Source organism: Phoxinus phoxinus (assembly GCF_949152265.1).
Source record: "Phoxinus phoxinus genome assembly, chromosome: 6".
Taxonomy (NCBI): Eukaryota; Metazoa; Chordata; class Actinopteri; order Cypriniformes; family Leuciscidae; genus Phoxinus; species Phoxinus phoxinus.
In genome coordinates, this window is record NC_136881.1 from 7,519,740 (window position 1) to 7,534,910 (window position 15,171).

The 15,171-nt window shown below is 36.7% G+C and overlaps 2 protein-coding genes across 2 annotated transcripts; both read right to left on the reverse strand.

Moving 5' to 3' along the window:
- Positions 1–461: 461 nt before the first annotated feature.
- On the reverse strand, positions 462–2,180 carry ndufab1a (NADH:ubiquinone oxidoreductase subunit AB1a). The gene is made up of 4 exons (XM_079614848.1): positions 1,942–2,180; positions 1,000–1,128; positions 806–893; positions 462–568 (listed from the first exon to the last, which is right to left on the reverse strand). Exons 1-4 carry the CDS (start codon positions 2,143–2,145, stop codon positions 477–479), a joined length of 513 nt encoding a protein of 170 aa, XP_079470974.1. The 5' UTR covers positions 2,146–2,180; the 3' UTR covers positions 462–476.
- A 32-nt stretch (positions 2,181–2,212) lies between these two features.
- palb2 (partner and localizer of BRCA2) lies at positions 2,213–13,993 on the reverse strand. The gene is made up of 15 exons (XM_079614849.1): positions 13,767–13,993; positions 11,299–11,385; positions 11,081–11,170; positions 10,844–10,890; positions 10,376–10,435; positions 10,063–10,228; positions 7,790–9,472; positions 5,721–7,117; positions 5,454–5,609; positions 4,179–4,261; positions 3,802–3,963; positions 3,594–3,710; positions 3,267–3,354; positions 3,042–3,190; positions 2,213–2,958 (listed from the first exon to the last, which is right to left on the reverse strand). Exons 4-15 carry the CDS (start codon positions 10,880–10,882, stop codon positions 2,751–2,753), a joined length of 4,308 nt encoding a protein of 1,435 aa, XP_079470975.1. The 5' UTR covers positions 10,883–10,890; positions 11,081–11,170; positions 11,299–11,385; positions 13,767–13,993; the 3' UTR covers positions 2,213–2,750.
- Positions 13,994–15,171: the final 1,178 nt, after the last annotated feature.

Here is a 15,171-nt window from a genome sequence, read left to right on the forward strand (position 1 = left end):
TATTTCATAAAAAAAAAAATCTAGTCAAAAACAAAACTAACTAACCGATCAATGAGCAAACCAATCACACTAGCAAAGATTCACAATGTGCATCCGAACCCAAAGACATAAACAAGGTCCTTTAAAGTGATTTAAAGTCTTTATTATTGTAGTATTTATATGAATAATTGACTTTATTTGCAAGCTCTTATTGTATGAATGAGGAGCTTGTGCATGCATCTAGCACAGAATGCTGCAGACCACAAGCGGCTACAGACAAAATGATGAACACCGATTTAAACATGTATCTAAATACAAAAAGAATGAAGAAGAACAGCAGAAACATAAACAGTTCATGAGAAAACCTCCATGGTCTCTGTCATCTGATAGGATGATTTTTATCTGGATGAAAAAGAACAAATAAACATTCAGAAGCATTATCTCCACCTGAAGTGAATTTGTGAATGGTTAACTACACTCACAATGAATGTGTACACTCATTCATAGACATCCTTCTTGTCTGCGATGTACTGAACAATCTCATGTGGAGTCATCAACTTCTCTGCCTCGCCATCAGGGATCTCAAAACCTGAACATGTGAGAAAACACTGCATTAGCTTGGTAAATCATAAGCATTCATATGGATTGCACATTCATAACCTTCAATTGCAAGCATCAGATTATATTAAACTAACAAGAACAATGCATACATTCAAAGAATGCATAAATACAAAACAATGGTCAAAATGTGCTACTAGGGAAAACTGATCTGTTAAATGTAATACATGATATTAGATTATAAATAATTGTAAATGCAAGTACAAACCAAATTCATCTTCCATAGCCATGATGATCTCCACCTGGTCTAAACTGTCCAATCCCAAATCCTTCATGAAGTGGGACGTAGCCTGAAGCTATAAAGATTTGATCATCAAACAATTAATCTGTAGAGTGCAATATATTTGAAGCTAATTTGAAATATTTCAGACTAATATGTTGTCCATCTGATGGTGTATTTACCCTCTCAGGGTTGATCTTGTCATAGAGCTTCAGGACGTAGAGGACACGGTCATGGATAGTCTCTAGGCTCAATGGGGGCAAGTCACCGTACTGCCTCCACTGTAAGACCTGAAATGAACCGCCAGAGATCTGCAAAAGAAAACAAAACGTGTATTTTAAACAAAAAAATATTTTTAACAGACAACAGTGTTGTTTTAATATAATTTAGAATTGATTATGGTATTAATGTTTTGAATTTGCTTTAGTTTTTTTTTTTCATTTTTAGTAATTTTGTTATGCGCTATTGACATTTCTAATTTTCTATTTATTTAGCTTTATTTTAATTTCTTCAACAGCTTGTTGCCAAGGAATTTTTTTTATTGAAGTTTCTAGGTAGTAAGTATCTAGGCCTATTATTTATATTTAATTTAATTTCAATAAACGAAAACAGTTTAACAGTTTTAGTTAGCAATAACAACACCGAACAGAACTGTTCAGTTCAACGATAACTGGTTATATATGAGTATTATTATGAGATAATAAGTAAACTTATATAAACTATATATGACAGAATATCAATGTTAAGTAATGAATAAAAGAAAATTGCTGCCAATATACTATACCATTTTTTTTTTTACTTTTAAACATTCATAAAGGTATACGTGCAATCTTGTAATGCAATATAAACCATTATAACTGTAGAAATCATAACTGATTGCAGAAAAAAGAGATCATTTAAAGGTGTAAGTTATGTCACATAAAGATAAGATAACACATTAAATTAGAAACATTATCGTTGACTACATTCAGCTTTTTTTTTTTTTTTCAAACCTTTTCCGTTGCTGCACCCCGTACAACATACACTGAAATTAAGTGAGCAGAGGCAGAGATGTTGAAGTCATTATAACTAAAGACAAGGGTAGGTCATTCGATGTCATCAGTCAATCACTAACACACACACACCTGCGCCAGCGAAGACTTGTGTCCATTAGTCAGATGTGAAAATGTTCGGCCATGAGTGAGCGGAGGTGCTGTTAATGTCGCTGCAGTATTTACACGGTTAAAATACACGGAACGCTGGTTCAGGGATCGGACACACCGGGCAATGATGCGCGCCGCCATGTTTCTCAATCCGCTCCCACAATGCACGAGACTGCAAATGCGCATGCGCGACAGACTGTTTTCACGTAACACCCTATGGTAACACCCAAAACAGTTTTTCGTATTACTTTATATATGTACATTTTGATGTAAATAATTAACATTTTATTCTGATCACACATACTATATTACATAATAGTACATATTCAAAGAATATTCTACAACATAAAATATCAATGGAGAGCGTCTAAAATTACCATAAAAGCAATGTTGTGACCTTTTTTTGTTTTATTTTTATGTTGCGTTGAAATCGGCATTCATAAAAAAAGGGAAAAATAATATAGTTCAACACTCTCCTTAAAACATTAAGAGTTTTTAATCTTTCACAGAAAAAAAATCCCAGAATCATATTTTATTTTGTAAAATATATTTTTACATATCACATTCAAAAAGTACAAATATTTCTCTGGTTATGCATATATTAACAAACAAATAGTTGTGCCAGTATTGAAATTTAACTAAACACAAACACAAATCCATCTTGTGTAGTAATCTTGAAATTCCTCAATTTTTTTAAATGATTTTAACAGTGTAATATTTTGTATTGTTCAACAATGGTGTTAAATAACACTTATTTTTTTCATTTAACAAGTAATTAAAGTTGGATCCGTTTATGTAGATTTATAATGAAACACACTAACATCCCCATTTAGATATCCCGTCAGCAGAGTGTTTGGCCCTGCCCATCGAGCTAGTCGACACAACTCATCCAGCACAACAACAACTTTAGCCACGCTTCCTCTGAGATCCCAAACAGCAAGATGACCAGACTGAAAAACGCCAACAAGCCCAGAGCCCAAGACATCACCATCTATTAACCTAGAGAAAGAGAGTAATGTTGATTCAACTGTACAGTTAACATTGAATACTAATATCACAACATTTATTTCTTCAAGTCTTACTGCTGTTTGTGTTGATCAGGATAGTTTATAGAGGTCAGTGTGATGTGTTTGCCAGTGAGAGGATTTGTTGCAATCAGAGTAAAAAGGCATGCGTTACTCTCTTCATCGCACACATTTCCTGCATTTTGAAGCAACACACACAGCACACCCTGCAGGAATGAAAGCACAAGGCCATTACTGACACATACTCATTCTAGTACCACAAGAACAATACACTTAACTTACTCTGTAAGAATATCCCTTCATGCAGTTTGTCATGGTTAAAGTCTTTTCAAGGTTTATAGTCTGAAGCAGCTGGCCTGAATTTATGCTCCTGAAATACACAGTTATGATAAAATAGATAATCAATTATAAAATTAAAATACTAACAAAACAACATATAAGAAGTACTAAAAGTCATTTACAGACTCAAAATTTAATACAGGCGTCAGTACCATATCAGAAAATAATGTAATCAGAAGGTAATAATAAAAAAATCTCAATGTACTGGATGGATACAGTTAAAAAAGTTTCCTAAAAAAAAAAAAGACTCAATATTGCCCAATTCATCACCATATGAGGAGGGTTTTACATTCTGTCCAACCAATCAGAGCATCCTTTTCCCCCTCTACAACGGCAAGGGTCCGAATGTTCTGCTTAGCAGAGACAAAGGGAAGAGTGTTCCCTACCCTGAAACACAAGTAAATAATGAATAGTTTTACTAAAATATTTCAAGTGAATGATATATTAAAAAGGTTTCATACACATGATGGTTTGTTACCTTCCCTCTTGAGTCACTGTTAACACATTGACTCTTTGTTGATCTCCAGGGGCAGAGCAACACACAAGCCGACAGTTAGACACACCCACCACTGCTTGCAATGTGTCCTTGCACACCACGTTCTGAGAGAACGTCCCATCCATACTTTGACAGCAGAGCACTCTGTACTCAAGAACACAGAGTGAATTAGCTTAGCGTTTAAGTTTATTGAATTCTTGCACAAAAAAACACATCTTGGTCAGTCTTCATAGGGTTTGGGTTCAGTGAGAATGTTTTCAAAAGAGGAATTAAAAAACAATTGAGGTGATGGGAGACGAAAATAACATAGTTTTGGTCCACATAATGGTTGCCATTTTATATTATGCTATTCATATCACCTTGCTTCTGTGATTTCCAAGTGACCCAGAGTCACACAAAGCAAGCCTGAAGAGTCTGGAATCTCTTGCAAAGAAATGACGGGCTACAAATACAAACACAGGAGTGAAATCAGAGGGATGTAGACATATTTTTTTTTAAATATATTGTGATAAAGAGTTAGTCACCCACAAGTGAACATTCGTTCATCATTTACTCGCCCTCATGTTGTTCAAAACCCATAAGACAATCTTCAAAACACAAATTAAGATATTATTAATGAAACCTAACAGGTTTCTGTCCCTCCATTGAAATTCCAGGTAACAATAACTTTTATTTACACCTAAACAAGGATAAACACACATACATAGAGCACATCACATGTGGTAAACACAGAATCTCAAACGTGCGTACGCGTTTCACGAGAATCAACGAGACTTGTTCTAGCGTAAGACGCTAGCATGTGATGCACGCATAAGCTTCAGGGTTTACCATACGTGATGCTCTGTGTGTTTATATGTGAATAAAAGCCAAAATGAAATCTCTGCATCATATAAAATGATCATATCTCTTCACAAGATTTGGATTAAACCACTCAATTTATATTACCGGTATATTATAAATTCGGTTTACAATGCCTTTTAGAGTTTTTTAGATCATTAAGTTTGGGTTATTTGAACTTTCAATGGAGGGAAAGAAACCTCGCAGGTTTCATTAAATAATATCTTAATTTGTGTTTCAAAGATTAACCAAAGCCCTACGGGTTTGGAATGGCATTGAGGGTAAGTAAATGAAGACAGAATTTTCATTCATGGGTGAACTACCCCCTTAAAGTTGGCATAAAACAGAAGTTGTGATATCTTTTCTGCCCTATTGTGATGTGTATCCAAGTGGAATGGCTTCTGGAATGAGAAAAAAAAAATGTAAGGCGGGTTTCGTCCTCTGTAATTGATTGGATCGTAGGAATTTGAGTGTTGTTTACTAAATGGAGGCAGATTTCAGTGCCAATTTGCAGTCAGTTGTGCAGGATATTTAGTTCCACCATGAAGAGAGCAGGTGCCTTTTCGAGAGCGAGAGGAGGATGAGGTTTTTAATTAAAGATTATGAAGGCACATGAATTAAAAAAAAACTATGTGCAAAGATAAAAAAATTATAATAAATACTGCAACATTCTGTAAAATAAGAATAATCAATTATGATATCATGATGACTTTAAACTTCCATGCCACATGTCTTCCATGCAATTCTTTTAATTTACGCTGTGATTTACGATGAAATGCTGTAGCAAACTGGATTACCTGTGCAAATCTCCAGGTGTGTAAAAGACTCCATGGCTGAACTCCTTTCATCTGAGCCCAAAGACAAACGCTCCATTCTCCTGCCACACAAATGCACCAGTCCTCCGACGGCCATCGCACCAAACACAAGTCCAACACGCATCCGCCCTCCAGTGCCTGAATACAAAGACAAGCACCACCCACATACATTTGCAGGTAATTATATAATCAAGCACATATATCATTGCTTTGCCTATCAATAAATTATTTATTATCATTTATTGACACCTTAAAAGTGTGCATCTCTTGCAGGACTGCAGAACAACCAGCTGCATCGGAGAGTGATGTGGCAGTTAGGGTTTCCTCATGTAATGTCCGATTGTTGGATTCATCAGTGTTACGTTCCTCTGGGTGAGTTCTGTTATTGTCGGAAACTGTCGTTGATTCCGTTCTCTGATTGGTGGAAGTTTCCAAAGAGGTTGTCTCAACAGGAGTTTGACCTACATTACCAGATTCAAACTGTTTCACATTTGTAACGGCATTACTTGTAACGGCAAAATTGTTCTGGGTTTGGATTTCAGACTCCGAAAGATTTTTCTGAGAAAGTTGAACTTTATTTTCTGGTGTGCAATTGATTTTATTTCCATATTCAAGATTGCTTTCTGTATCGAAACCGCATTCACGTTCCAGTTCCTTTTCCGAGATGCATGAGGACTCCCTTTCTGGGCTGTTTAAGTTTTCATATTCCAGTGTAGTGTTGTTTCGGGATGGAGTACCTGGTTTCACAGTTTTTTGAACTTTTGTCATTGTTTCTTGACTCATTTGAGTTTGATTCTGTGTTTCAGAACCTCCCTGATCTCCACTTCTAGTAAAAAAACTTTTTTTGATGATCCCTGATGTTTTTCCTGAGACTGATTCTGGAGACACACACCCCTTAAGTGAGACTGAAGAGGGAGACCTAAGGACACCAGACGAAGAAAAGAGAGGTGACCGGAGGTCTATGGGTGAACCTGGAATCAAAAAGTGAGGGGACATTCCCAAAGATGGTAGAAGAGGATCTTGACCTTTCTGTATTTGTGGGGTCAGAGATGGACTTAAATTCAGTATCTCGGGGCAAAGTGAGGTGTTCTCAGAGAGCATGTGTGATTCTTTTAGCATCTGGTTTATGTGAAGCTCACTAATGTTTTCAGATTCTGAAGATTCCACTTTTTTATCATTACTTATTCCTTTGTCTGTTTCAGTTTGGCAAAACTGTCTGCTGTCCATCAGATCTGAAGAGATGGTCTTTGTTTCATTTACAACGTTAAGGTCCTTCTGTATTTCTGTCTGTGATTGGTCAGTGGGGTCTGAATGACAAAGTGGTAAACTATCCTCATGAGAAGAGGTAGTTAAGGGTTCTGGAGTAAAAAGTTCCCTCTCTGAGTAGCGTACTTCACAATTACTTACTCTTCCACTCACTCTCTGGCACCTGCTTCTCTGCCGTGTGTTGTACACTAGGGGACGCTGTGCGAAGGGTTCTACGGCTGAAGTTGATGAGCGCAATAGTTTGAGCTTTAGTTGTCCAAAATCCTCATCAGGTAGGTGGAAATCCTGGATATCAACAGCGGCCAACAGTCTAGCTTTCATATCCTTTTCTTGAAGAGCTTGAATGAGTGAAGCTAATGATGGCAGAAGAGGTGACTGATCTAAAATGCAAAACGTATTCACAAACATTATTGTGTACATGACTGTTACACAATAATTCTTATTCACATCTATACATTTGGCAGATACTTTAATAGAGGGTATGCACATGATGTCACAGTGGGCTGGAGTCACTGTGGTTACACACACTGAGTGGCAGCGTTGGTGTTTTGCTTAAATGCCGCGAAAAACACACACAACGCATCTAAAATGGGAAAGAGCTTCACGATTGACTGTACAAATAGATTCAACAAAAAATCATTTTGTGTCAGATATGTTGGATTTCGGGGTAAAATTATAACCTAGGTTATTTAATGTATTGACAGCTCATCAATTAAATATTTAGCATCTTATATTCTGCGTAACTGTAAAGTTTTTTTTCAACGTTCGTTAACTGTCGAGTTCAACTGCCTTTAATTTAAGAATATAATGGTTTGTTTTTTCAGTTTCCCCAATTTAAACAAGTCATGTTACAGGACGTTTTGCCACTGTCAGGCTGAGAGGTCATGTCTCGGCAGGAAAGTGACGTCAATGCATACCCTTTATTCAAACATTTTATCATTATGTTCAAGCATTCCCTGGGAATTGAACCCATGACTTTGCCATTGCTAGCGCCATGCTCTAAGGTTTGAGCTAGGAATAAATAAATAAAAACATTCATAAAGAAATCTTACCGTCTTTATTAGAACTTGTCTGAAACTCTCTTCCAGTTTGTCCACGTTTTCTTCGGAAAATAGGGTATACATTTGAACCCGGGAGGAGTTGGGAATCAAAGTAAAGTTGAGAATCTGGGAGATGCTTAAAATCTTGAGTAACTCCTTGCTCTGGACTTGTCTTCAAACTCACTATAGGCCCAGGCGACTGGATTGGCCAAGGTTCTGTCTGTGGCCGTTCGAGGACCAACTGTGATTGGCTGGGTGACTCAGTGTCAGATTTTGATTCAATAAGAGACTCTGAATCTGCCTGAGAATCACTTGCAGGATGTGGTATTGTACAATCTAGGGCAGCTTTGGCACATGAGGATCTACCTGTAGTGCTTCTTCGACGCCCTCTCCTCCCTCTCTGGCCTTTTCCTCTGGATCTGGCCTGGTACAAATCAGAATCCACAAGAAGTTGGGAATCAAAGTAAAGCTGATTATCTGGGAGATGCTTCAAATCTTGAGTAACTCCTTGCTCTGGACTTGTCTTCAAACTCACTATAGGCCCAGGCGACTGGATTGGCCAAGACTCTGTCTGTGGCTGTTCGAGGACCAATTGTGATTGGCTGGGTGACTCAGTGTCAGACTTTGATTCTATTAGAGACTCTGAATCTGCTTGAGAATCACTTGCAGGATTTGATATTGTATTATCTAGAGCAGCTTTGGCACATGAGGGCCTACATACAGTGCTTCTTCTACGGCCTCTCCTCCCTCTCCGACCTCTTCCTCTGCGTCTGGCCTGGTCTGTGGACTTGGAGACTGATGATTCTGAATGCTCTGGGGTCATATGACCTCTACCACTCACTTGCGATTGGCTGAGCCTGCGTCTGCCCCGCCCCCCAGTGAGCTGGCTGTAAATGACAGCATCTAGATCGATAGAGCTGTGAGATGCAGCCATACGCCGTGTCGTCCGAATATAATACTCCACAGGAAACGGTAAACCCTCAACCAGCGTGCAAGAGTCCAGAATGCCAGATGAAAACGAGGAATGTTTAATATCTATCCTGTCATCATACCCTTTATTTGAGTCTGTGAACGACTGGTTAGTTTGATTAAGCATCTCTTCTGATTTGTCAGTAATCTGTACTGCCTCAGATGGCTGAGGGAAAGATGAGGTTTGAATAGACACTGCTGAACTTGACTGTATATTTTTCTCAACAGGCCGATCAATCAGAGGTACGTTAACTTCTTCCTGGCTACAGTGAATGTTTTGAATTTCTAAATGATTTTCTTTACTTGAAATCATTAGCAGTTTGTTATCTGATTGGATCACAGAGGAGTCCTGTTTTTTCTCCCCCTCAGCTGGCATCATCTTAATTTTTCTTTCTTTTTTCTTTTCACAGTCCTTCTCTTCCTTCTTAACTTCATTTCTCACTCCTTTCCGACCATTCTCTTTATCAGTACATTCACTACCCTTTTCACGAATATGGTCTCCACTTTTATCTCTTTCTTTCTCTTGGCTGATGTCAGTGTCTGATTCTCGCTCTTTGTTCTGTAGGCGTAATCGACTGCGCTTAGAACGCAGGCGGTGGCCAGGGCTTCGCCTGCATGCAGGGGAGTACAAAGGCAGTGTGGATGCAATATCTGCAAGTTGCAATTGTATTGCAGGGATTTTCTGTACTGTAGAAAAACCAGAGCTGTGTCTTTCTGCAACTATGTCTGAAACAGAAAAAAGAAAACCAGTTTATTAGTATTTGGAATTAATTACCATCTGAATTGTTATGCATTTAACAACTTTTTAAACTTTTTGTTATTTTAACAGCCTTTAACATTGACATTACAACTAAGTCTAGGTAAATAAATGTTTTGATAATTTTTCAAAACATGGTTCATACGTCCAACTACTTAGATAAAGTGCCTTAGCTTAGTAATAATGAAAAAAGGTTGTAAATACTAAAACTATTAAAAAAGTATTTAAAAAAACTGTTTTCATTCATTGAAATATAAAATAAAAAAATTAGATGAAAAAAAAACTGTTGCATAATTAAAAGTACTACTAAAATAACTAAACCTGAAATAAAAATAAATGAAAGAGAAATATAAATATTTAATAAATAATAAAAATGACAAAAGTACACAACAAAATTACTAAGACTAAAATGTTCATTAAATCTGAGAAATTATAATAAATAAAAGCTAATTCAAAACATGAATAATACTATAATCGTGTATAAATAATATCAAATAAGACTGGTAAATCTATTTTCTGTATCTATTCATGTTTGATTTCACCCTGAAGCTGGCCTTACTGGTCCGTAATTGCAGATTCTGATGGTTTTCAGAATATTCTGGGGTCGGCATGGAAGTCTCAATAGATGACTCAGATGTGTGTGAAAAATCAATCTGTGTAAATGTGGTGTGGTCCGAGTCTCTGTTCTGCACACGCCTGCAAGTGGCATCATGATGCTCTGCTCTCTAAAAACAAAAAACACACAACATTCACTGACATGTTTTAACAAGTTCAGTTTTATGACAATTCAAGCTCTATTATACTCCAGATATCAGTGTTTTAACATCAGTTTATTTAAATCTTGCATAATTACATATACAGCATGTCTTTACCTGCAGTCTCTGTGCTGTCCTCTCATACTCTCGCTTAAGATGCTCCAGTCGTCTCCTCAGCTAAAACAATAAATTAATGACAAATAAAATGTTTTTATCCCTGTCATATTCAGCAAAATCATTAAACACTAAACAATTGGTGGTATGAACAAAACAAAATGGTAATCTTACAATAATAGTATGGTACCTTTAAATGTACTACTAGGGTACAGAGAGGATATTATAATTATGTTATGTTAAATGGCACTACTACAGCAAGTATGCTGAAATAGGTACCATAGTATTTATATAGTAGCCTACTCCAGTGTAATTCAAAGAATGCCATGGTAACGTTACAAGTAACTGTACGTTAGGCTAACTTACATGTCCAAAACAACATAGTATGACCATGGCAGGTTAGTTTTCTAAACCTTAATATCGGCTTTTGTCAAATGGTGCTTCCACAAATATATAAACATACGAACTTACGGTCTCTTTATCTTCGTTATGGAGAATCTCCTCTGACATCCTGTAAACTAATATGCTAATGTTATTTATTTATTTATTTACTATATGCAGGTAACGTTATACATTTGACATGAAAACATTACGAGAATCTCAACTGTAAACAACCATACAAACATCTGACCGAGATGCACTTATGAATAAACACCGGTTTGGCTGCCCAAACGATCATTTAAATTTACTAAACGTTCGTTTACATACCCAAACCCAGGAGAAAACTTTTACTCTCAAAAGTTGGTTTTGTCTTCTGTTTCTAACCTGACGAGACTCAACCCTTCCCGCGAGTTCTGCCTGCAGACAAAAACACTCGATAACAGATCACATTCTGTGACCTTGTGTTACTCGATTTTGCTAATGGTATTTAAATTGTACATTATAACAATATACATATAATCTATCATATAATCAGATTAAATTACCTCTAGTAGAGCAGAATTTAGATTTAGACAGACGTGCGTTTGCATTATCCTTCTCATCGGGATTCTTTAGTAATGTCTGTTAGCAGACTTTTTCTGAAATGATAGGCTGATGTATTGGGTGGAGTCAAAAGGATTGTTGCAATGTTACCAGAGTGGATTTAGAAGGGGAAGGGGTACTATGGATCCAGTGGTATGCCTGGAGGAAGCCATCAGAAAGGCTCAAGTGAATAAAGAGACTGTAGTGGCAGTGTTTTTTGACATAGAGAAAGCCTATGACATGATGTGGACAGAAGGACTATTAATTAAATTAAATCAGATGGGAATTAGGGGACGGATGTATCAGTGGATCAGAGACTTCTTATCTGAAAGAACATTGAGAGTTAAAATTGATGGGGAAATAAGTGAGAGTTTTAGAGTAGAAAATGGAACCCCTCAAGGAAGCATTGTGAGTCCTTTATTATTTGTAATTATGATAGACCAGATATTTAAAGACTTGCATGGCCTAGATGGAGTAGCGTTATTTGCGGATGACGGTGCAATGTGGAAGAAGGGAAGGAACATTGAGTTTATTGTGCGTAAGATGCAAGATGCTGTGAATGTAGTTCAGCAATGGGGAGTGAAATGGGGGTTTAGAATCTCAATAGAGAAGACAAAGGTTATGTTCTTTACAAGGAAAAAAATTTGCCGAGAATTAAAAATAATGGTGTCTGGTAAAGAGCTGGAGAGGGTTGAGATCTTTAAATATCTGGGAGTCTGGTTTGATAAGAGGTTAACATGGGCGTGTCACATCCAAAAGATGGTAGGAAAATGTAAAAGGATACTAAATGTCATGAGGTGTCTATGCGGGATAGATTGGGGTGCTACAAGGTCAGCATTAAAAACCATCTATACAGGTCTAATGAGATCAGTGTTTGACTACGGCTGTATAGCATATGGATCAGCCTCCAAGACAAGCTTAAGCAAACTTGATGGTATGCAAAATCAAGCAATGAGGATAATTAGTGGAGCAATAAAAACTTCTCCAGTAGCTGCAATTCAAGTAGAGGTGGGTGAGATGCCACTGCATTTGAGGAGGGACCAGCTAGCACTGGTATACTGGGCAAATATCAGGGGTCATAAAGAGAACCACATGTCTCAGACAGTATTAAGAGAATGTCAGGAAAAAGAAAGTATGAAAGTTAAAAGTTATGGGTGGGTTATAAAAGATAAGGTGAATAATATGGGAATTGGTTCACTGAACATCAGCCCAACAGTGGCATATCCAGTAGTGCCTCCTTGGATGTTGGAAGAATTGAGGGTTGATTTAGGACTGTTGGAGGAAAGAAAGAAAGATGGAGTGGATAAGTGTGGGGTAAGAAATTATATAACAGGGAAATACAAAGAGTGTGTAAAGGTTTTTACAGATGCGTCTAAAAATATGGAAAGGAGAGTAGGGGTAGCTTATGTAATCCCTGAGATGGGAATAGCAAAGGCAAAAAGGATAAATGATGACTTATCAGTGTACACTGCTGAACTGGTTGCCATATGGTTAGCACTCGTGTGGATAGAGTCTAATAATTGTCTGCAGGCAGTGATTGCCTCTGATTCAAGTTCAGCAATGTTTAGTGTTCAGAACTATCGGTCTGATTCAAGGGAAGATATTTTAATCGAAATTTTACAGCTGGCAAATGGAATACAAGCATCAGGAAGGAGGGTGACATTCTTATGGGTTCCTGCCCATATAGGAGTAGAGGGTAACGAACTGGCCGATGAGCATGCAAAGAGAGCAACAGACAAAAGCAATATAGATGTAGATGTAAAGTACAGTAAAGCAGAAATAAAAAGTATAGTAAAGGCTAAAACTATTAAAAAGTGGCAACATATTTGGGATAATGGGTACACAGGAAGACATCTTTATAGGATACAAGGGAAAGTGGGAAAAGACACACACATAACCGGAACAAGACAGGAAGAAATTGTACTAACTAGGATGAGGTTGGGTCATACAAAGTTAAATAGTACAATGTTCTTAATAAAAAAGCATGGAGATGGAAATTGTGAGTATTGCCAGATACCTGAAACAGAGCATGTAATAATGCAGTGTCATAAATACAATGAGGCAAGGCAAAGGCTTGTTAATGAGTTGAGAACAAAGAAAATGTATTTAGACACTAAAACACTATTGAACAGAAGCTCAAGGGAAAATTTTGGTTTGTTATTATTTTTTTTGAAAAGTACAGGCCTGTTAAAAAGGATATAAGGGGTTTTTTTTTTTTTTTTTTTTTTTTTATATTATTGTTTTTTTTATATTAGTTTAATTGCTGGTATATTTAGTTTGTTTATAACAGTAAATAATAGCAAGTAATTCCCGTGCCTTACTCCAGTCCAGTGGTGGCGGTAATGCACAAGAAATAGTTGCAAACCGCCAAATAAAAGAAGAAGAAGAAGAAGAAGAAGAAGAAGAAGAAGAAGAAGAAGAAGAAGAAGACTTTTTCTGAGTAGCATATCTAACTTAACGTTATCTGGCTCTTCCTACTGCTAGCTGCTACCAAATACTTTGTAGACGAATTATATATGTAGTCTTAAAGGGACTTTGCTGCTACTTTGCAAAAGGACCCGAAGATTTGGGGCTGATGTGCTTGGATTCAACTTTTGTCTCGCATCTGTAAGGTTATCGACAGCAGTGTGGTAGATTAAATATTAGCTAAAGGTGTCTATTTGCAGAGGGAACGGTGATTCCCTCAGTAGTCAATTAGCCTACATAAAGATCACGTGTAGTATAATAATAAAGATAAAATAGTTATGTTAGCAGTGTAACAGTTCGTTTTATTGAAGCTGCTGCTCATGACAATCGTCATTACTTAAATAAGCCACTTAAATTATAATGAATGTCCTACCATATGGCCCATCAACCCCTAATTTGAATTAAAAATTTACTTGAAATGAAATAAACGTTAACTGAAATAAAATATAGAACAACAAACTTATTTTATTTCAACTAGTTGCCAAAGCAACATCACTTTTTTATTTAGGCCTAGTTTAACTTGTTGGTTTAGTAGCTAAAATAACTGAAACTAAAACTGAAATGAAAAGAATAATAACCAAATGGACATTTAGATACAATACAAAAAGGAAAATAGGCTACCAAATAAAAACAAATTAAATATATATAAAAACTAACTGAAACTAAAACTGAAATGAAAAGAATGATAACCAAATGGACATTTAGTTACAATACAAAAAGGAAAGTATAGGCTACCAAATAAAAACAAATTCTCTATATATATGTATATATAAACTATGACAGTATCTCAAAATAACACTTGTAGGCACTGTAGAATGATTTGTACTTTTTCTAAAGAAAATGTGAGTGGTGCTTATCCATCTCACTTCATTGACACTGGTGCAACCACCTTGCCACAAAGACTCCTTCAAGGAAAAAATAGGCCTACTTTTTATTACTCTAGAAAAGTGATAGCATGTCGCCTTAAGGGAGGGTTTGCATCAACAGGACATTCATTCTTTCCAAGCATGACAGCAAGGGTCCATGCAAGGACGGTGGATCTCCATACGTCATGGTTCCTTGAAGGTGATAGTGTTGTGTACAATGTGCATTTGTGCAGTAAAGAGGACGTCTACCATTATGTTAATCCTGGGGCTTTACACAAAATGTCAGCTCTCTGACATTTGCTACTGATGTCAAAAGGTCGCTTTCACCTGAGACCTACAACAGCACAAACAGGCTTATAGTTGCTCTAATAAATATAATAACAATCACATAAACATTCTTTAAATATGCACTATAATACTATGCTGCATTAAATATACTAACAGACAATGTTCAGAAAAGGCAGGACTAAAAAAAGCCAAATGAATCATGTCTCTATGTTATTC

What these genes read in the sequence shown, in the direction of transcription:
- ndufab1a (XM_079614848.1), bottom strand. Translation starts at nt 2,145, where the DNA reads ATGCGCATTTGCAGTCTCGTGCATTGTGGGAGCGGATTGAGAAACATG. An exon ending in ACAAGTCTTCGCTGGCGCAG is followed by an intron (nt 1,129 to 1,941) that starts GTGTGTGTGTGT and finishes TTTCTTTTGCAG; the next exon opens with ATCTCTGGCGGTTCATTTCA. An exon ending in GGCTATGGAAGATGAATTTG is followed by an intron (nt 569 to 805) that starts GTTTGTACTTGC and finishes TCACATGTTCAG; the next exon opens with GTTTTGAGATCCCTGATGGC.
- palb2 (XM_079614849.1), bottom strand. Translation starts at nt 10,882, where the DNA reads ATGTCAGAGGAGATTCTCCATAACGAAGATAAAGAGACC. An exon ending in ACACCTGGAGATTTGCACAG is followed by an intron (nt 4,262 to 5,453) that starts GTAATCCAGTTT and finishes TTGTATTTGTAG; the next exon opens with CCCGTCATTTCTTTGCAAGA. An exon ending in ACAGTGACTCAAGAGGGAAG is followed by an intron (nt 3,711 to 3,801) that starts GTAACAAACCAT and finishes CTTGTGTTTCAG; the next exon opens with GGTAGGGAACACTCTTCCCT.